This window comes from Taudactylus pleione, unplaced genomic scaffold (assembly GCF_031769625.1).
Source record: "Taudactylus pleione unplaced genomic scaffold, aTauple2 ptg000154l, whole genome shotgun sequence".
Lineage (NCBI taxonomy): Eukaryota > Metazoa > Chordata > Amphibia > Anura > Myobatrachidae > Taudactylus > Taudactylus pleione.
In genome coordinates this window covers 5,790,319-5,813,728 of record NW_028284556.1, presented here as the reverse complement: position 1 = coordinate 5,813,728, position 23,410 = coordinate 5,790,319, and the positions used below count along the sequence as shown (strand labels likewise).

The window sequence follows — 23,410 nt, the reverse complement described above, 5'->3', positions numbered from 1 at the left end:
AGGAAGTGTAGTGTGTGTAGGACAGTGATGTGCGGTGATGTGAGGCAGATCATTTCCTGTCACACTTCGGTATACCACACAGTTTTTTCTATAAAAATAAGAAAAATTTAAAGAAAATATTATAAATATCTTCTTTGTTTTATTCTAATAATTTTTTTAATTCAAAACTCTGGAGGCACTGCCTCCCCTGCCTAGCTTTTCCGCACATCCCTGATCAAAACACACCAAATTTCCAGCACTATATACTGCTGCACCTCTGTCTAATGCCCACATGTACCCTCGGGTTCATATATGTGTGTGTAAATCTGGCTCTGAAACTAGCCAGTGCCTACCCAGCCATTTACCTCACCGCACGTCACTGGTGTAGGAAAGTATCTGATATCCAGATTACAAATTTATATTAAGTATCTTCAGGTCTTATAAACTCATGATACTTTCACTTATATATTTATAAATCCCCTTAATACAGCTTTTATTTAAATGAACATTTATTTTATGTTTAGTTATACTTTATTTATTGGTTCAGTTTGATTTCTGGGTTCATTGTTATATCCTTATGCATATGGGAAAGGCATTTGACATTTAATGAATGACTGCTAACATTGTAGGCTGGTTTCAACGTGCTGCCCTTATGATCACAACCTTTCCAACCGCCGAACATTTATTTATCGCACAGTATATAGTTATATAGGACATCATAGTGGTACAGTATAAGCACTGTCACATATGAGCATCCACATCTAGGAAGTCTAAAGGGCAATCCAATTCTCTGCGATATATGGTCCCAATGTGTGGCTATGCCGATCAGCGAGAATTGCGGTAGGTCAACATCGCACATATTCTTGCATTCCTCTATGGGTGCGAGGGAAAATGTGCAACATTGTTGCTTGTGCTGTGCTGGTGTTCCAACCGTTTCCCCATTACTTTGTGGCCACACCTTCTAATTCAGAGACTTTTTTTTAAGAATCTCAGTGCTAACGATTAGAATCTTCTTATCACGCACCCAGCACGCTCTACACAAGTTTCCTTGTTTGTGACAATTCATTTCATTTTTACAGTTTCTAGTTGTTCTTGGAAACCCCATTTAGATTGACCAAACCACCGTTTTATATATTTAATCAGATGGCTTGCTGGGATGTTTAAGATAGGGATTACATAAAACATTACTGATTTATAATATTTGTTTAGACAATTTCAAAGGTAACAGGGTTCACAGACAACATTCAATGCCATATACCAAGAATTTTAAAGAAGTAACAGTATATAAAGTTTCTGACACTTGGCACTACAAGCTAAATATAATTGAATGGAATTGTAACAAGAATTGATACACGCTTCCTGCTGTGAGAAAGTTTAGAGTTTAGCTCTAATAAAAAAATCTCTCTTTCCGTTTTACTGCTTATATTACTGTAGGTTTTTTTCAGCAGAAATATAAACTACAGCCTCCAGTTCCACCTTTCAACTTGTTTCTATCCGTAGTAAAAGCCACATGCTTAACTCAAACAAAAAGCCATCAGTCTAAGACTACATAAATAATTTCTTCAACTGGTAATGAGGCATTCTGAAAACAAATTTAAAACATTTTTTTTCTTCTTGCTTCCTTGTATTTTAACAGTGGAAGTAGTTTTCTCCCGATAAACCCCACCGGCTAGCTAAAAAAAATGTAGTTACTGTGAATAAGGCTGTCTATGCATTACCTGGGATACACGCCAACACCAACCTCCTGCATTTCTCCATCGCTGATGGTGAAGCTGTTACAGGTCAGCTGTATAAACAAGCAAAGCAAATCTGGGATTAGTGGTTTTGACCTAAAGGAAAAGAAACATTCAATAAATAAAGTCTATTTCATTCAGCAAATTGCTCCAGAAAATCATAAAACACCCAATGCCAGCATAGGGATACATTCCAGGTATCTCAATCTCCTGCAATTTCAAAATGATTTCTGAATGGGTATACGTATGCCATTCATTAAATATATATATTCAAAATAAGGTGTTCTGAATTAGTGTAAACAAAGGTGACCTGTGCAACTGGGCAGCCAAATACTGCTTGTTATACAAACTGGATCTGGTTGAGAACATGCAATAAAATGATGGGGCATGCTTTAGCTCACAGCAATACATTTATTATTGGCACATTTAGTGGTTGGGTTAATTAATAACAGTTAATACCTTTTTTAAGACAGAAAAAATAACATATAATATATAAAATAACTGCTAGTGAGAGAGAAAACAAAAATAATTAATGCTTTGATATTATACAGTATAGTGTGAAATAGTTTTGGTGCTCCTGTTAAAATGAAATGCTTCTGTATCAGTTAACATAGAGCAGTGATTCCCAACCTCGGTCCTCTAGGCACACTGACAGTCTTGGTTTTAGTGATATCCATGCACAGATGGTTAAATCAAAAAAACTAAGGTACTAATTAAGTCACCTGTGCTCAACTATGGCTATCCATAGGGGGAACCACTGATATAGAGGCTTATGCAGAGTGAGAACTATTCCAGTTTGCGTAATGTAAATTGCGTAAAATCGCTCTGTGCGTGTCCAGAACACTGGGCCAAAGTCCAGCTTGATTCTGGCACTTACACCTGGAGAGGCAGGATGTGGGAGGAAGGGGACATTTTAATCAGGGCCAGATTAACAATGGGGCGGATGGAGCTACAGCTCCAGGCAGGGGCGGATTGGGATGGAAAACCAGCCTGGGAAGTTTATGGAACCAGCCCTAATGTTTGTCAAGAGGGGTGGGATATTCCCTCCTCATAAGACCTGATTCTGAGTCGGAGGCAGTAGCGGCCTTCCTTGCTTCTTTTGATGCAGGTGCGTCTGCGACACAGAAAAAACAAATACATATGGGCATATCAAATTAGCCGCAAGGTTTCCCCTGCGACTAATTGCCGGCCAAAAGTCCCGCGGCGCAGGGACAAGCTATTCAATTAAATAGCTTTTTCCCCGCGTCGTTAAATCAGGACTCGTGCGCGTGAACACCCTGATTACGCGTAAACTGCGGAATCAGTGTGTTTCTTCCTCGCGCGCGAGCCCGAATAGGCCATTTCTTTGCGGATTTTACCCCGCACCTCAATTCAGCGTTCTGTTTGGTCCAATTAAAGGATTGCTTCTCGTACCCACGAGGGTGCAAGGAGAAATCTGACAAAAGTGTCATCCGCTAGGCTGTTTTCCGGCTTAGCGCGGCGCTAACAGCTTTGCGCCCAGCACTTAAATCGGAGAATCTGGTTAAGTCGCTGAATCTGGTTAAACACCCTGGTTAAGTCGCGATAACCGGCATTCTCTGACTTAACTGGCAACTGTCGGACCAAACAGCTCGCTGAATTGAACAGCTCTGGGAGCTCCCTGCCTTGGCTATTGAGCATTGCTCTGACTTGAATCGAGCCCATTGGCCCCTACAGGAAAACAAACACATCCATTGGTCTCAATAGCAAAACAAACACAATGACACTCGACAGAAAAAAAAAATGTCCCCCACAGGAAAAAAACACGCAAATTGGCGTACACATGAAAAAAATAGAACACATTGATTCAATGATTGCCCCCACACGGAAAAAAATAGAAATAACAAAAACATTTCCTCAGTACCTCATCACCATCCTCTGCTATTCAGTCCCTCACCACCATTCTCAGCCCATGTCTCTCAGCCTCACCATATGCCCCAGACCCTGTCTCTCAGCCTCACTATATGCCCCAGACCCTGTCTCCCAGCCTCACCATATGCCCCAGATCCTATCTCCCAGCCTCACCATATGCCCAAAACCCTATCTTCCAGCCTCACCATATGCCCCAGCCCCTGTCTTCCAGCCTCACCATATGCCCCAGCCCCTGTCTTCCAGCCTCACCATATGCCCCAGCCCCTGTCTCCCAGCCTCACCATATGCCCCAGACGCTCTCCCAGCCTCACCATATGCCCCAGCCCCTATCTCTCCCAGCCTCACCATATGCCCCAGCCCCTGTCTCCCAGCCTCACCATTCCCCAGATTCCTACAATCCTCTGTCGTCAGCTCTAAACCCTCACCCCCCCCCCCGGCAGGCAGATTTATTAGATAACGTTCACTTGGCAGGTCAACGCTGTCTCCCGCATCTCCTTGACTACTGTGTGCACTTGTGGCAGCGGCTGCTGTGCATGCAGGGAAGGCTGATGGAGGCAGGCCGCGGGTGACGGGGCGGGCAGCGAACATGCTGGAGGCGGATGGCTCCGCAAAGGCTTATGGGAGGAGCTTCTGCAGGTGGGCATGCGCAGCAGCTTCCCCGTTGGCCATTTTTGTTTAACTGCTGTAACGCTGTCCGATCGGAGCTGAGCTCCGTTCGTGGCAGTGGTCATCCTGGCCTGGCGGCCCGGAGCAGAGCATAGGAGAATAAAGGGCGGTCACACAGGGACCGGCCCAGCGGGAACCGCCCCGGTGCTGGGTTGCTCCATCGACTGTAGACAGACAGTGAAGGCGATAGTGCAGGGATTGCACGGGTCACAGCTCCTCCCCTTCTCAGTACAGGCCCTTGAACATTTTCAAACCCAGCCCCATTTGGCCTTTAATCTGGCCCTGGTTCTAAAGTACGGTAAGTATAGCAATTGTGAACACATGTGGACCGGCACACAGACGCATATAAAAGTCATATTATTTGCAAGTGTAAATAGACAATGATGATTGTCATCTGCACCATCCAGCTACTTTTGATGAGGAAATAGTCATAATGTTCACATTCATAATGTGGACACCACAATGTTGACATATATGATGTTGACATTGTTATAATGTCAACATTGAACATGCTGGCATAAGCAGAATGTTGACATGTTCACAAATGAAATGCTGACATTCTGCATGGACTGGAAGTGGATGGTTAGCGTTAGACTATGGAAGGGAAGGGTTAGTGCACAGGTTCTCAAATTCGGTCCCAAGAACCCCAAACAGTGCATGTTTTTCAGGTCTCCTCACTTAATCACCAGAAAGAATTAGCTCCACCAATGGAACTTTTAAAATCTGCTAGTGAGTAATAAATACACCTGTGCTCCTGCTAGGTGACCTGGAAATCATGAACTGCGTGGGGTCCTGAGGACCAAGTTTGAGAACCTCTGGGTTAGAGTTAGGCTACGGGAGGGGAGGGTTAGAGTTAGGCTACGGGAGGGGACGGTTAAAGTTAGGCTATCGGAGGGGAGGGTTAGAGTTAGGCTATGGGAGGGAAGGGTTAGAGTTATGCTACGGGGGTGGTTAGAGTTAGGCTACGAGTGAGGAGGGTTAGAGTCAGGCTATGGGAGGGGACAGTTAAAGTTAGGCTACGGGAAGGGAGGGTTAGAGTTAGGCTATGGGAGGGAAGGGTTAGAGTTATGCTACGGGAGGATTAGAGTTAGGCTACGGGAGGGGAGGATTAGAGTTAGGCTACTAGGCTACGGGAGGGGAGGATTAGAGTTAGGCTACGGGAAGGTTAGGGTTAGGCTACAGGAGGGGAGGGTTAGAATTAGGCTACGAGAGGGGACGGTTAGATTTAGGCTACTGGAAGAGAGGGTTAGAGTTAGGCTACGGGAAGAGATGGTTAGATGTAGGCTACGGGAGGGGAGCGCTAGAGTTAGGCTACGGGAGGGTTAGATTTAGGCTAGGGGAGAGGAGGGTTAGAGTCAGGCTATGAGAGGGGATGTTAGAGTTAGGCTACGTGAGGGGGAGGTTAGAGTTAGGCTACGTGAGGGGGAGGTTAGAGTTAGGCTACGTGAGGGGTTAGAGTTAGGCTAAGAGAGGGGAGGGTTAGGCTATTGGAGGTGAGGGTTAGAGTTAGGCTACATGAGGGGAGGGTTAGGCTATGGGAGGGGAGAGTTAGGCTGCGGGAGGGGAGAGTTAGGCATTAGGGCATAGGTTCCCAAACTTGGTCCTCAAGGCACCCTGACAGTCCAGGTTTTAAGGTTATCCATGCTTGGCTACAGGTGACTTAATTAGTATCTCAGTCAATTTGATTTAACCACCTGTGTTGAACCATGGATATGTCTAAAACCTGAACTGTTGGGGTACCTTGAGGGCTGCGTCCTCTGCACTAGGGGGAAGTTACGGTTAAGCTGGGTGCACACTAGAGAATATGTTGTTTGATCCTGCGGATCAGGGCAAACATATTGGGCACATCGTCTAGTGTGTACCCACTATGTGCACTTCCGCGGGTCGTTCATTGGGGTCCTTTCATTGGCCTACATGCACAGTCGATGGAGCAACCCAGCTTCCGATGCCGGCAAGTTCAAGAATGCCAGTGAACGATAGATCAGGCGGTCGTTCACGGGATCGTGCAGTGTGTACCGTCGCCCAATATATCCTTCATCAGCACCATCGGGTGTTGCATTGGCGGATCACTAAGTGTGTATCCATCCTTAGGCAATGGGAGGGGAGGTTAGGGTTAGACACTAGGGAGAGTTTAGTAATAGTTACCGCAGGATCTGCTGGAAGTCAACCTGACATCACCAACGGGCCCAAAAGACATCATTGGAGTCGCCGTACCAGGAAAGTCACCACCAGGAACATTTTGTTAATATTCTAATCATGGCGACATTTCATCAGTGTCGACATTATGAATGTTGACGTGGTCAATATTGACATGCCAAGCATATCGATATTAAGACCATGTTGATATTATAAATCTGGACAAAACATACCACACCCATTTTGATGTAGTCATAGTGAATGTACCTGTGATGCTGATAAGTGCTTTTTTGCTGCTTGTGCATACATAATGTTTGAGTGTATGCATTTGACAGGTGTTTCTGTTGAATTAGAGACTTAGAGGGGAATTCAATTAGAGGCGAAAAGCCATATTCGCCTGTTTTTTTGTGAAAAATTCGCCTAAAATAAATTCGCCAAATTCAATTCCAGGACAATTTCGCCTAAGTGGAAACAATTCTCCAAAAATGATTCTCCAATCAATAGCTGGTGAAAACAAATGCAAAATCTTTATTTTGGGGTGCAAACATGGGGAAACAACTCAGACCCCTTGGGACAGCCCCCAAAGGACAAATACGCAAAAAAAACCAGAAACTAAAACCTAAGAACACCCCAAAAAAGACATGTCATTTTTGGGGTGTAAATTTAAAAAGTGGGGGGATAAACATTAAAAGTAGCGAAAAATACTTCTTGGGGGTCCACAAGTATGGGTAAGGTGTTTTTGAGATTGCAGGTGCATGCAGCAGGTGGATTTTTCACGGTTTTTAAAACTTCACTTTAGAGACATAAGAATATGCTAGCACCCATTTTCAAGCTCCCCAAATTTGTCTGGACTACTTATTTTCACCAAAAAATACAGCTTTATGCCATTCTTCACCACTTTTACAAAGACGCTAATAGCAGCCAATTTACACAACTTAAGTACGCAAAATAGTTTTATTAGGGCTATTAGTACACATCTATATTGATTCCCTATGTTAGAGCATCTTTTTCTGGGGTACAGACTGATTTCCCCAATTCTTTCAGTACTTTTCACCTGTTCCGCATTCGCCTGTTTCCGTGTTCGCCTGTTTTGCAATTGAATTAGGTGAAAAGCGGGGACGAGCACGCAATTAATTCGCCTCTGAAACAGCTGAATGAAGCGAACAGTCGGACAGGCGAAAACTTCGCCTCTAATTGAATATGGCTCAAAATCTTTATTTTGGGGTGCAAACATGGGGAAACAACTCAGACCCCTTGGGACAGCCCCCAAAAGACAAATACGCAAAAAAAAAACAGAAACTAAAACCTAAGAACACCCCAAAAAAGACATGTCATTTTTGGGGTGTAAATTTAAAAAGTGGGGGGATAAACATTAAAAGTAGCGAAAAATACTTCTTGGGGGTCCACAAGTATGGGTAAGGTGTTTTTGGGATTGCAGGTGCATGCAGCAGGTGGATTTTTCACGGTTTTTAAAACTTCACTTTAGAGACATAAGAATATGCTAGCACCCATTTTCAAGCTCCCCAAATTTGTCTGGACTACTTATTTTCACCAAAAAATACAGCTTTATGCCATACTTCACCACTTTTACAAAGACGCTAATAGCAGCCAATTTACACAACTTAAGTATGCAAAATAGTTTTATTAGGGCTATTAGTACACATCTATATTGATTCCCTATGTTAGAGCATCTTTTTCTGGGGTACAGACTGATTTCCTCAATTCTTTCAGTACTTTTCACCTGTTCCGCATTCGCCTATTTCCGTGTTCGCCTGTTTTGCAATTGAATTAGGCGAAAAGCGGGGACGAGCACGGAATAAATTCGCCTCTGAAACAGGCGAATGAAGCGAACAGTCGGACAGGCGAAAACTTCGCCTCTAATTGAATATGGCTCATTGTTCTCATTTTTTTGAAACCTAATAGCAAATTGTATATGATATAAACCTGGCCTAAACACTATGTAGACATATGCACGCAATTGCAACTTGTTTTTACAAATTTTACACCTGTGACTTGGGAAGCAAATGTGACCAACTGCAACAGCCCCATAGACTCTACAACATACATGGCATTTTTCTAAACAGTAATACATTATTACTATTTATTTGCATACATTTACAATTAAAAAGCAGTGCAGGTAATTTATGAAGCATACTAAAGAAGGACAACTAAATCCCTTGGCTGTAGCATGGCCAAGTATGACCCATCCCCTTTCCCAAACACATGTGACGTCATGAGGTCACAGAACTGATGGAAGCCGAGCACCAGGCTTGTCATAAGGATGCACAGAGCGGTTCTCCAAGCCCTGCCCCTTGGTTTTACACCTGTGTGCCTCGGTGATCCACCCAGCGTACTACAAGGTGCACTCTTGGGAGACAACTACAAGTTCTCCTTCATTAGCTGAAAAAAAATTTAGAAGTACAAAAATGTAAATGTCAAATCAAAGTCCAACCTCCTAATCTTTATTACCACCTCTTTTAAATAAATCATGAAATTATTGAGTCATGGGGTCGGCCTAATTTAATACATGGAAATTTTGTGTCACTGACACGAGGGAAAGAGGCAGCTGCGTAACCTTCACTTTGTTTTATTTTTTATTCTTTAAATTAAACTCTATGCTTGCAATTGTAATGATCACTCATTATTAGGTAAATATTTAAGTTTTCAGTCACAAAAATCTTATACTTATAGTTTGAATTCACTTTGCTGTTATCATTCAGCCTGGAATTGATTTTGGATAAAGTCAGGATGTTGAACAGACTTAATGTCATCAAATCTTTCTCAGATACAAGACTTCAGAAACAACATCATTACATTTTGCACGAGCCTCCCAACAATGAACAGCTGAGGCTGTAAAGCATATGCTTGTTGACCTCAGTAGCTGCACAATGTATTGCTTCACCAAGTAATGTAGCATATAAACAACTTATTCCAGGCCTAACATCTTAAAAACACATTAGCAGAATGACGCCATTAGGATGCTTATGAGACAAAAGCAAGAAGGAAATTAGGTTAGACAACAGTTTGTGTCATCCTGAGTGAAAACATAATTAAAACTTTTCACAAATCTCCGAAATCTTAATGCACACATGTATAAGATCTAAAAAAGGTAAAGATGTTTTTTCAGCCACATTAGCTTGTCAGAACCTGTCATTTTAGTTTCAACAACAAGTCTGGAGTTCTAAGTTAGGTCAGCTATGCGCAGTATGACAAAATGTTGCTAAATTATGCCCGAAAAATTGAATTGAAAATTTTTGAGTTGCAAATATAGTACATGCATGAAAAATTTGAACAGGCGTAAAATAAGCAAATCCCACATCAACCTTTCGAGGTGAAAATTTGTTTCTCTGCCACAGAGCTGTAGCAAAAGACAGTCAAACTTTTCATGTTAAGCAGTTTAAGGCTGTGCAACCACTGCTCTTAAAATACCCAGTTGACCGTGTGTTTTCAGTGCAAGTTAAGTCCAGGTAAACGTATGTGACATTAAGAATCGCCAATAAGGGAAATAAGGTATGTCTGGGGTAACTCTCCCACAGAGCCTGGTTTGGTGGAATTAAAGACAGCTGTACAATTTTTTTTTTAAAGGTTAAAGTGGGTTATGGGCCTGAGAACCACCAGGACTTGGAGAATGGAGATGATCTTTTTATTTATTACAATTTGTATGAGTGCGTGTTTGAGAGTGTATGTGTCTTTTCTCACTCTCCCTGCTCTATATGCAAATGAAATAAAGAATTTTGTAATCCTATTTTTCATGGCAGTGTAATGAGGTCACTGGCATCATGGGCCATAATCAGTGGCGTTCATGGTCCATCAACCAGTAGGGAAGTTGCCAGTGTTTATTTACATCACATTTGCTGTATATGATCTTTATTTTAACAGTTTGAACACAAAGTACCACCAAGTGTTTTTGCTGTGTTTGTGCAACACTTACGCTTAACCCAGTGACACAAAACATATTCCCACTTATTCCCACCAGCTGCATGCTGCTGCCTGAGAGGTAATTGCCAAATTGCTGAAAGTTCATAAATGTTGATAATGCTATGAAGGACTCCAGAACTGCTACAAGCATCTAAGCAGTTTCCATGAAATTTGGGGAAATGAACTAATTCCCTGAAGTTATATCTGGCTTCCTTAAAATGGGCAAAATATAATCTCAGAATCCAAGATAGGTCAATGAGAAAAACATGCATGATACAGCTAAAGAATGGAAAGTGAACTTTTTATACATAATGTTATCTCCTTATATTCTGATTTATAATCCTGCTATTTTTGTTAGTTGCTCTTTATATAGCACACAGCTGATTATAACTTGTGTTGTAAAGAGTCACTTCTCACATTACACAGCAATTAGTAGATATACTACCCAACTCCCGGCGCTTGTAAATTTATAGTAAAAAATGGCATATAGTAACTAGCAGCAAGTGTGAGAAGTTTCATAAAGGATATATCATCAGATAGAGAACAGGTTTACACTGCGCTTAGTAACAGCCTAATTGGATAAGTAAGGAATATACAGTAAACTATTTCAGATAACAGATAGTAATACACTTGTAGCTTTATATAGAAAAAGACACAATGCAATGTAATAATTAGATAACTGACATGAAAATAATCACAGTTATAGATTAATCAAACAGTAAAAATAAGACACAAGTTCTTATTTATTCCTCTGTTCACTCACACGGTGTGTGGATATTTAATCAAGTATAAAAAGCATTGATACAGTAGGTGCCGTGGCCCCCGTTTTTTTCTGTCCATGATGCTTGTGCTCCCCTGACCCTCGAGGCCCTGTACAGATGTTCCCTTTGTCCACCCCTGTCACCAGGCCTGGCCACTGTATTCTGAGGGTGCCTTCAACTTCTCGGCACCCCACACCGAAATATTTGGGTGTTATGCCACTGTTGCTAACACAGATTTTAGTTTATTTACAGTCATAAGAAGTCTAATTTTTAAATGCAACTTGTTTATATTACTATATTGTTGGCGAGAAATAAGTTTCAGTGGGTAATAAATTAGATAACATCTGGAGCAATACATAAAAAATATAAATATCTATAAAAAAAAATATGACATTTTATAGAGATGAATTGTGTAAAAGAAAATCTTTGGTTACTTCATAAATTGTGTTAAGCTGGGTACACACTCAGCAATATATTTTGTGCCCAACCCAGTTGTGATGTCAGCGATTGCAGTAGCGACCACATTTGAATCAGGCCCACAGCAGCAATGTTATTTAAAGCATTTCCATGTTGGCATTATAACGTTAAACATGATGGTAAAGCGTTATACTTAAAGTTATAATGCCAACAGTGATATAATGTTTTAATTCAAACAACATTTCTATCGTGTCGGGATTCTCTGTTTAACATTAAAATGTTGACAATAAGTCTGTTATACCCCTTTTCCACCTAAATTCCGGGTCTGACCCGGAGTTGGAACAGAGTTCCTATCCGGATCAGACCCGGAATTTTGCCGGCGACGACTCGGGATATTCCCGAGTCGGCGCCGCACACACCGGAGTCAGGTCTGCATAGACCTGGCTTTCCCGGCGTGAAAGTGGACCCTTGGAGATGACGTAATCTCCAAGCGCCACTGAAGCTGGAACAATTTGCCGGCTAGCAGCGCACTCCAGGTCATCATGACCCGGAGCGCGCTGTTCTCACAGTAGGGTTTCACGGGCTACGCCCGTGTTAAACCCTGCTAGTTACCTGGGTTGGATTGCCGGGTCACTCGACCCGGCGATCCAACTCTCTCCCCTTTTACACCAGGGAGCTGCCCAGGTTAACCCTTCAATAACCCGGGTTTTAGCTCCGGTGTAAAAGGGGTATTAATGAATTAACAACCTGCTTGCACAATCACCAATAATAAGAACTTCTATTGAACATACAGCTTTCCAATGAGGAAAAATTACTGGACCTCATTTATGAAGTGCCTGGCAATACGCCTTGGTTTTGCAGCAAAGCATCTGGATGGTCCAACAGGCATCCTTCAAGGTGCACACTTAAGGGCATATTCAATTGGGGGCGGGAAAAGCAAAATTCCAGCACCTGCAAGGTATTCCTACAGGTGTGGGATTTTTGCTATTCAATTAGGTGCAGATTTTTTCTTTTTTTGTGGTCCGGGAGATATTTATTCTCGCACCTCCAGAGCAAGTGTGATTTTTCCTAAAATCGTAAATTTTAGGCAAATTCAGCAGAACTTGCTCTGGAACCCCGGGTGGCACCGCCCCTGAGGACTAATTAAACAATTGGAGAATTCCAATTAGCTTAATTAGTCCATAATTACTTACCATCTGCAGCGCTGTGTTTTGCATCTTCTTCTGCATCCAGCGTCGGAAGCCGGGTCTTCTGCAGCTGGGTGAGTATGTCAGTGTGTGTGTTTGTTAGTGTTTGTAAGTATGTATGAGTAAGTGTGTGTGTGTATGAGTGTTGTGTGTGTGTGGCCCCCAGTGTCTATGTGCCCCCCGGAATGGGCGCCAACATATTCCCAATTACGGGACACAAATTCGGAGATCACACTCTTAGACAGGCGTCGAAATCCCGATGCCCATCATTATCCCTACGCCAGAAGCCTGACATACCAAATGTAGGGGGGGAAGGTTAGGGGCTCCCAGGGGGGACTTAGGGTTAAGCACCCCCCAGGAGGGTTCGACTAGGGGAAGGAGGGGTTAGGGTTAGGCACCCCCGGGGGGAGATTTGGGTTAGGCACCCCCCCCGGGAGGGTTAGGTTTAGTCTGCGGGGAGGGGGGTTAGGTCTAGGCACTTATGGGGGGTTAGGGTTAGGCACTAGGGGGGAGGTTAGGGTTAGGTACCCCTAATGGAGCGTTAGGGTTGGGGGGGGAAAGATTAGGGATAGTTAGTTACTTACCTTGTCGGGATCTTGACTGCTGCCGGTCTTCCGGCGTCGGGATTTGAACCACCAGACATAGGTCTGGCGGTCATTCATACCGTTCCCGATGTTATAAGCCCAGGTTAGAATGATGATGGTATAGTACTGATGACTTCAGGTTGGTAGTACTGCGCGGAGTACAGGCTATTCAAGTTATTCTAGAATATTCAAGTTAGTGGCAGGAGCACTTAACACAGGCAGATGACAGAGGCGCTAACACAGGTAATTAACAGAGGCGCTGTTTGGATTACTGGCAGATGCACAGGAGGAATGGAGTCAGAGGGCAGCCTCAATAGGAAGTGAGTTGTTCCAACAAGGACTGGGTCTCAGGTACCGGTTTAAATAGGGCACTCCAGATTACCATTGGAAGCAGGGATAATGTGAGCACTGGCAGGATCTGACCGGATAAATCAATCACATGACTGCATCCAATATGGCCGTGCCCACGAAGACAAGGAAAATAGCATCAAACTGGTGATCAGAAATGCTGCAGAAGGCCGGGAGAGCTACAGCCCAACTGAATATGACAGTGTTGGATTGGATAAGACAGACTGAGACCCCAATTTGTGACACCTCCACTCTGCTCTTCTAAAGACCTCTCACAGAATGGGAGCTTCGGAAGGACCAAGGGCCTCAAGGTGGAGGAGTTTACCTAGCATTTTGTTGCCCTTCTCCTCACCAGGACCATAGCAGCTGCATCCCTATAGTATTGCGCAACAGAATATGCTGGCACTATATACATGTTAATTATAATAATCCCTACACCCTTTACAACTCTGTCACTTCTTGCTGTACTCATATCTCTTTTATGCTTTTGCTTTCCATAGCCCACATACTTAAGTGAAAGCAATTCTCTCAGAAAGGGGGCCCAAAACTTCCCTGCTACTGCCTTGCTGTCAGCTCACATTGGTATAAAATTGCGACTCCAAAAACTGTGACTGAGTACTATTACTTTAAGTAAAAAAATGTAAAGAATATATCATATGAAACACTGAAAATTAATAAATTCAGCCATGTTGGATTTCCATGAATCTACCAATAACTATAATTTTGATAACTACTTGAGTGAATAAAATGAAGGCTTCAAAACTTGAACACAAAATTGTCATCATTTGATTAGAATTACCAGGGACAATTTATGCTACATGCTGAGCCAACACATTTAGCTAGAAGACAGTCATGTTGGAAATAACTTGGCCACATAGCAAACGTAAGAGGGACTCTTTCCCTGTAGCATTTCTTTCATTCATCTATGTCATCAAGAGAGCTCAAACTATCAGTACTTGCTGAATCTTAGCCATTGAATAAAACCACTCTCTGCTGATTGTGGGGGATGGTAACTTATGTACTACCTGGGAGGATGTCAGACTGCTAAGAGGCACTTGACACTATCACATCACACTGCAAGTGTCAGAAAGAAATTTTAACTGGTCCTCTTGCTCCGTCATACCGTATAGAGGTCACATAGGGCTACATGTTTAAATCGGCCGGTGTACTGTGCTTGTCGTGGCATATAGGAACTTTATGACTCTTAGCACAAAACAATCTTCAGCTGACTACAGTATGACTACATTTGCTAATTGTGTGTTGAAAGCTCACTACACCAATACATTGCTATGTTACATCTAGATGAACCTTGGGTATCTGATATATAGGACATGCCTTGTAATTTGTGAATTTCCTACGAAACCACATTGCATGTTCATCAGTGATAAACTAGATACCTAGTGTTAGCATTTAATACATTTTTGTAATAAGAGTTATGCATGCAAGAAGAATTTGTAGACTTTAAAAAAAACACTGGACTATAGAGGAATACCTGTTTTCAGAATTTTCAGATTTATTATGGTATACACTTTACTTTATAAACTGCTTTGCATGTATTAATAGTTATATTTATTAGGCTTTTTCCTAAAAAAACAAAACAAATCGGACTATATGGCTAATACCACTTTCAGACATGCGACCCGGGAATTTACCTGCTCAGACCTGGTGTTTTCACCTCAGCAGAAACGCGAGTATTTGCTCAAGACCCCCTTTCAAACTACACCTGTGACCCGGGAAATTCCTGGGTTGACCCTTTTCAGCCATAAGCCGGGTCTGTCCTGGCATTCTAAGAACCAGGCTGCTCTCATGTCACGCTCATACACTTCATGCACACACACACACACATGTTCCACTCATACACACTCATGCAATCACACACTACTTCTCCAGCCACCAGACCTCACAACAACGGGCAACATCTCTATAGATACTGTAGTGTGTGCTGGCTGCTTCTACACACTGCAGCACGGACCGGACACCTCTTTCCAATCCATCAGGTATCCGGTCTTCACCCCTTGTTATAAGGGCTGTTAAACCACTGACTTCTCTCCCCAGATACAGTGTTATCAGTTTGTTTACTATTATAGGAAAAAGCCCCGGCCATTCAGGCAGCCCCGAATGGCCGATCAAAGGCTTCTAGGCGTGACCCGGGAGTAAAATCCCAAGTTGTACAATTCAGACTTAATCCGGGTTTTCTACCTAGAATGAAAGTCCCAGAAAAAAACCCTTGTCAATAGCAGGGGCGCCGACCCGGGACTGTGATCCAAGGTTGGTGCCTTTCAGACATAAAAGTCCTGGACAATTTGGCCGAGCCCCAGCTAAATCCCAGTATTCTCGATATGTCTGTAAGGGAATGGGTATATAATAACGGCAGACGGGATGCCTCATGTCAAAATACCGACAGCACTATCCCGATGGTCGGTATCTCGACAGGGGTCGGGTTAGTATACTAACCCTCCCCTCTTCTCCCTCTAACCCTCCCTTCTTGTAGCCTAACCATCCCCACCCCGCACCATAACCCACCCCGTTAGAGACTAAGCCTAAGTCTCCCCCCTTCATGCCTAAACCTAACCCTCTCCCCTTAGTGCCTAACCGTACCCCCCCACTTAGTGGTGCCTAACCCTAACTCCCTCCTAGTGGTGCCTACCCCTAACCTCCCACCCCAAAAACCTAACCCCGCTATGCTGCCTAAACCTAACACTCCTACCTCATTCGGGATGGCGTCTGTCTAGATTCCAGCATCGGGATCAAGATAGGCATCGGTATATTGACAGATTTAGACTGGCGGCATCCCATCTGCCGGTCTGCTAACTACATCCCATCTGAAAGGGCTATTATTGACTACTAATGTAACAGTAATTAAAGTGGCTCTGGGAACATTCGATACAACAATTGTTACCAGTAAAGCAACTGCAGCAGGCCAGTTGATTAGATGCCACAATGGTAAGAGCGGATTGTGAATTTAAAGTGGCCCTGGAAAAATTTCCCAAGAGTGTCCCTCTGTAGTAGCAGAGATTGGAATCTTTGTGTGTGCCGGCAGCCGCAGTATCTCGTTGCCCCTCTTTCCTTTCCACAATGCCTGTGCCCGTCTCCGGGGGTGCTCCCCTCAGATGTCCTCTCCCCACTGATCTCCTCCCCGCTATCCCGATCCCCGGTACCTGGAGCCCACTAACTAGGATGAGCAGGAGGAGTATGGCTCCAGGCTGACAACAACACCATGTTCAACTTCGGCACATGACTGTGGCTTCAATGTGCAGTCTCTTCCTCGTAAAACAAGGACGGACGGCCCTCATATCGTGATGTTGAGAATCTCTGCAGGCAGCTCTGAGTGCCTGAATCATTAAGGATCGCTACTGCGATCGCAGCTTTGTAATCGCACACAGGTTAATACTGTCCTCTTTGGAAGCGCTCCTGTTTGAACAGCATAGGATGAGTGTGGAGTGGCAGCAGCAGAGAAGCCTGACACAAACAATAGTAAGGTTTAAGCTAACAGTAAGAGAGCCATAGGGGGAGCAGTGAGAGATATATAGAGCAGATATTAAGAGATAAATGATGGGGTATTGAGGGGGGAAGGGGGGTGGCACCAAGCTATATCTTTGCCCCAGGTGAAATAAAGCCTAGCTGCGCCCCTGTGGTCTTATGGTTATTATTATGTATACAACTTCTATATTTGCTCCCTGTACAGTAAAATATTGGTTCTTTCTGCCCCTGGCCATGCCCCAATGATATCACTCCCATCTGGGATGCGTGTCATAAAAGTGACTTACATCTAAACTTAAATGAGCCCCAAAGCAGTCAGCAAGATCTATTAGTTGATGAAAACACACTGACACATTTCAGAAAATGCATAGCCATAGGGATCATTGTGCCTTATAACCAGGGGCGTATCTATAATGGGTGCAGGGTGTGCGGGGAACACGGACCCCTGGGTCCAGGGGAGCGCCGCACCGCACACCCTGCACTCACAATAATACTTACCTCTCCGGAGTCCCACGTCAGCGTGGGCGTACGACACTGTAAAACGACTGGAAAATGGCCGCGGCTGCCATTTTCCCGTCGTTTGTGCATGCGGCCATTTTCCCGGTTACCTGTGCATACACTATAGACTCTGGGCACACTCTAGTGCCCAGAGTCTATAACTCCGGCGCTGGCCGCGCACAGCTCAGCGCGCTGCCGGCCGCCGGGTGGAGAGGAGGGGGCCCGTGTCGGAGACTGCACACAGGCCCCCTCTTCTCTAGAAATGCCCCTGCTTGTAACAAATGCAGGGAAATTATACTAATGCTTCCATTTGGTTGTATATATCTCTGGGAGATTGTTAGACTCTTCAGGGAGTCAGGGAGATTGCTATTGCTTCAGGGAGTCTCCCTGACAATCAGGGACAGTTGGCAAGTATGGGCTATGCCCTAATAAAATTAACAGGAGGGCTCTGAAATAAGAAATTAAAATGGAAGAGATGAGCAACAATGTCAAATGTAAAATCAGATCTATCAGAAATCAGAGAAACTAAAGGCGATAATGACATAGTTACCGTTCAGTCGTCCACTAATCGTGCATGAATCGGGTACTAAAATGTCGGAAACGACCAGAGTTGCGCGCTCCTGCTGGTCGTTTCCAACATCAATCATGGCCCGAACATGTCGGTCAATCTGCCGATAACTACAGATTGACCGTGTTCGGGGATGATGGAGAGTTCCTACACTGAATGACTAATCGTTGAGTGTAGGCACTGCAGGGGATGGGGAACGACGGTACGATTACGATGTCGTAATCGTACTGTCGTTGCCTTATCTGCTATTGGATGTGCGGCATAAGAAAACCTAGAACAGATATATTTGTGTACAATGATTCCTTAAGTTGTACAGTACATTAGAGAAATGCAAAAAGAAATAAAGAAGCTTGATCCATTAAAAATAGTTTTTGTTATTTAGTTTTTTGTCTACAACACATATCTATATAAGACATTGCACTTTTATTGCATTTAAAAAAAAAACAATTTACAATATTTGCCCAGAAAAGATTTAACATGGATTTAATTGAATAGGTGACTTTGCTAGGTAGGAGGAAAAAAAATCTTGGCGCTTAATGAAGATAAAACTTGTAAATGAGTCAACTTCATACCAGGGGAATAAACACTGTATTTTTGTACAGAAATGACCTGAACATATTCTTGAAAAGCTCAAAGTCTCCAAAGTAATACCAGAGCTAGTAATGGCCTGCTGGGATATTAATTTATTGAAACATTTTAATAATGCAAATCATAGGCAGGCCTTTGGCTATATTCAAATGGTGTCGCAATGGATTATGTAAATCATACAGTAAACACCACATGCATGTGAAATGCTAAAAATATTGTGTTTGATATGCTAAAATTCTGTGATGTATCACTGAATAAATATACCAGATGTCTGCTGAGACAGACTACACTGCGCTCACCACAACAAGGCAGCAAAGATCACAGAAAAGTATATTTCTAGGAGCCTTAAAATAATAGAAGCTAATAACTTTTAACAACAGTGTATATTAGTTTCTATTAATTGCAGGTATAAGCAATGTGATGGCATTATCACACATTGTACATACATCTACACAATGTATACACACAGACAAGGGCACATAGAAGGAGGGGGGTACTAATTACATGGCTTGTTAAAGGGGCCCAGCAGGTACCAAGCTAGCTGTGCAGTGGCAAAAATGCCCCTCTCAACTGCGCGGAATCTCATATAGTAGTTTTTATAAAAAGATTTTTATGAGCGGGCTGGACACCCTCAGGATTTGGCATGCCCGGTCCAGCCATTGCACTCTATGGCCCTGCATACACATAGTGTGTACTCAGTGACTACACTTAACTCTCATCATTACATATAGACACAAGAGACACATAGGAGATTGAGTCTAGCAAAAGGGTGTAAAAACCATAGGTGCTGGGAGTGAGGTTGCTATGAGGCCCAGGCCACCACAGTGGCTCGGCCCTCTCCCTGCACGCTGTAATGCCAGGTACACACTAGACGATATGGGGCAGATCCGGCCGGATCAGACGTAATATCGGGCACATGGTCTAGTGTGTACCCTCAATGTCACTGATGATGCACGCTCCCACGCATAGTCAGCGACATCACGGACGGGCGACATAGTCAGCTAGGGCCATGCTGCTGAATGGAGCATGGCCCCCGCTCTGATGTCGTCACTCCCGGCATTAGCAAGTGTGTATGCACTTGCCGATACCCCGCCGTGACGCATCACTAATGAGGTCAGTTCACACTAGGGGTATATTTACTAGCTATTATCTTCTAGAAGGTATTAGATAAATGTTAAGCAGAATCTGATTGGTTGCTATGGGCAACATCTCCACATCTAAAAACCCACACTTTAGTAAATATACCCCTAGACATCGTCTAGTGCACAGGTTCTCAAACTCGGTCCTCGGGACCCCAAACAGTGCATGTTTTCCAGGTCTCCTCACAGAATCACAAGTGAAATAATTAGCTCCACCTGTGGATCTTTTAAAATGTGTCAGTGATTAATGAACACACCTGTGCTCCTGCTGAGTGACCTGGAAAACGTGAACTGTGTGGGGTCCTGAGGACGGAGTTTGAGAACCCCTGGTCTAGTGTGTACCAGCTTTAACTATGCCAGCGTATTAATAGTCACAGAACAATGTGAACAATCCTTCTTTGCAGGGGTGTATTTATAATGGGTGCAGGGTGAGCGGTGCACACGGGCCCCCCAGGAAAAATGGCAGCCGCGGTGACCTGTTATGCGCTATAGACTCTGGGCACTCTCTAGTGCGCTGCCGGCCGCCGGAATGAGAGGAGGGGGTCCATGACGGAGACTGCACACGGGCCCCCTCCTAACTTTTTTGTACTTTCTCGTATATTCCAAGGGTAATCCAATCCTGAACTGGCTAAATTTTGTACGCAGCCCTGTGGGGCTGCACATAGTTTTCAGCAAGTTCAGGCGGCCGTTGTTGACATGACTCGCACCCACGAGTGCATCGCGTATAATTAGATTGACCCCCTAAGATGTAAAAAAAAAGCATAATTTATGTTTTTTTTAACAAACCATTAAAATACAGAAATAAATACAATTGGATATGTAGGCAGAGTGTTTACTTGAAAACAGATTGGTTATTTTATTTTTATAAATCCTAGAACAGATAGTTGCATTTTTCAAAACCTTATTCAGGGCAGGGCCCTCCACAAAGACTGTACTGTTTTAATTAAAACCAACTTTACCAGCCAATGCATTGAATCTGCCATGAGAGTCAGTGCTGCACTGTACTTTTTACCATCAGCTTCAAGCCATGAGTACAGATATTTAAAAAATATTTCTTGCAAAGAACATTTTCTCCTATATCATGAAACAACAATATGTTTCTGTCTGTATGTGTTCCCACAATATGTTTATGTTTGGAGTTATATTCAGTATATTACTGGATGTTTATGCATACTTTATTCCAATTACTTATTTTCATAAATGTTTACTAGTTCATGAAATGTTCTGTTGTTCATTTCCTTATCAGTCCAGTTTAGACTAGGTCGTGAACTCCATATACTAAATATTGTTTTCTAACTTTGAATCATTGTCCATTTATAAGTTATAGTACAAAAAACATCATAGCGAGAACAAAAAGAAAACAAACAAAGGGCAATAAATATAACTAGCTGAAGTACCCGGCGTTGCCCGTGTTTAAATATTCAAGTTATTAAGTTTTATTATGTGAGGTTATTCAAATATATCCAGCGGAAGGACCAGAACAGGCTCCCTGGGTCAAAGTTCTGCTTGGCGCACTCCACGCGCGGTCCTACCAGGTCCCGAACCACTCCGTTAGGCATCATAGGCCAATTGCCACCCCTTTGAAGTTTTCATCCAAATCCATCCAGTGGAAAGTTCTGCCCAGCGTAAACCAACAGGAGATCCGACCGGGACCCTAACCCCCCATAAAACCTGGCCAGGACCCAACTGGACCACCTTGCGTTTGTTTCATCCCAATCTGTGCAGGGGTGTTCGAATGCATAACCGGACAGACAGACAAACAAACAAACAGACCAATGAATTTTATATATAAGATTTGTTGCTTTGTCCTTATGTGGTCTAATAGTTTACTTTTTCAATACTAAATAACTATGTAAGATGTGGCAGCTTTACCTTGAGAGCTGTGGTAGATATTCACCAACAAACAGACTTCTTCTTTTATATATAAATAGATATATATGTATATAGAAGCAAACGCAGGGAGGGTTTCTGGTTGCCTGGAAACCCCCCTCCCTAGCTCACACCATGACCCCAATAATGCCATTCCCCCAAACTCCTGGACTTGCTTCAGTGGTGTTTCAAGGGGGTTCAGGCCGCACCCGGGTGTCACCCACCGAGGGGTGACAACAAAGTGCCGACTCCTCAGTGACAGGAGTTGGGTGCTGCACTGTAACATAACATGCATCACTCGGCTCCTGACACAGTGAGGGAGCCGGCACTGAAAACAGACTGATCCCTGTGGGCAGTCTGCATCTCCTGAAACCCCAGAGCGTCTAAAAAGGGGATTCGGCCTGCGAGGACATGCTCAGCTTCGAACTACAAGCCTACCTGCCCCTGTCCGCACCTGGTGTCACCAGAGGGAGGGACACCACTAGCTCCAATGCTCTGGAATGGTGCCCACATCTGGAATAAAAACAGATGCAGATGGCATGAGTCAACATCTCTCCAGAGGTCTTACGTCCACTTGTGGAATCAATGCCATGTCGAGTTCGCCAGGCTAGAGGGGGTCCTACACAATACTAGGCACCTATCCCATGACAACTAATACACCATGGTAATAGTGCATATTTAGGCGTACCAGTAAAAAGGTCTAAGGGTAACGATATAAATGATATAATATACAGCACTAAACACTGAGGTGCAATGCTATCCATCATAGCAGTAAAGGCACAATGTAAATTATCCTGGATTTCATTTTACACCTTCATATGCCTGTACTAATAAGATTCATGTTGTGGGGCTTATTCCCAGGAAAGAGCAGCCACTAATAAATTCCACTTATGTTATTTTTAGAATCAGAATTACTGTTAGCAACTCATAATGGGTTTTATAAGATATAAAGCTCAGGAAACCAATAGTTTTGGAAATATGAGCGTTACCCTCCTAAGGGAAGCAAACTGGTTGTTAACAACTAGTAATGACTGATTTGAAGGAATCATTGTTTAATTAGATTACGCAACATACACTGTAATGATAACGTGATCTGTGTAATTGTAGCCTATTTCTCAGAAAAGTCTTCAGCAGGCACTTTTAAGCTATGAGAAATGCCATTTACAGAAAACAAGTATATTTAATCAGATGACAAATGTAAAAATGTTTGAGTTTTAAACATTACTGATATCTCAACTAGTTATAACCTTCTCTCAGTGATGACAGTTTACCCACATTATTGTTCTCTATCCTAATGCCCTCTTTCAGCGACAGGTACATTTATTTCAGCAATCGCTATAATTACCAACTGGATAGATTTATTTCACACCTGTGTCACTGGGAAACAATGCTTGTAGCCTGTTAGGTGTTGCAACATCCTGCAATACATGCCACCAGTAAGCTGTAAGACATGCTGCATTTGTACCCATGTGCATAACATCCAGTGCCGCCAGTGTAAATGTGAGCTGGGTACCCCAAACTTTTGTAAGCACCAGTGCTGCCTATTCAGTAGACACTGTGCATATCATGTCAAGAATCAGAAGTACTATATCCTATATGCTTTCCTATTTTGTACAACTATGTTGTACAGACAATTCTACAGCCAGCCA

The 23,410-nt window shown here is 43.3% G+C and overlaps 1 protein-coding gene across 1 annotated transcript in view; it reads right to left on the bottom strand.

Annotated features, from left to right (window-relative positions):
* SMYD3 (SET and MYND domain containing 3) overlaps positions 1-23,410 on the bottom strand; it is a 1,005,705-nt gene that overhangs the window by 408,093 nt on the left and 574,202 nt on the right. Inside the window, exon 6 of the mRNA XM_088474473.1 lies at positions 1,698-1,765. Within this exon, the coding sequence (XP_088330599.1) occupies positions 1,698-1,765 (68 nt within the window). The remainder of the gene's footprint in view (positions 1-1,697; positions 1,766-23,410) is intronic.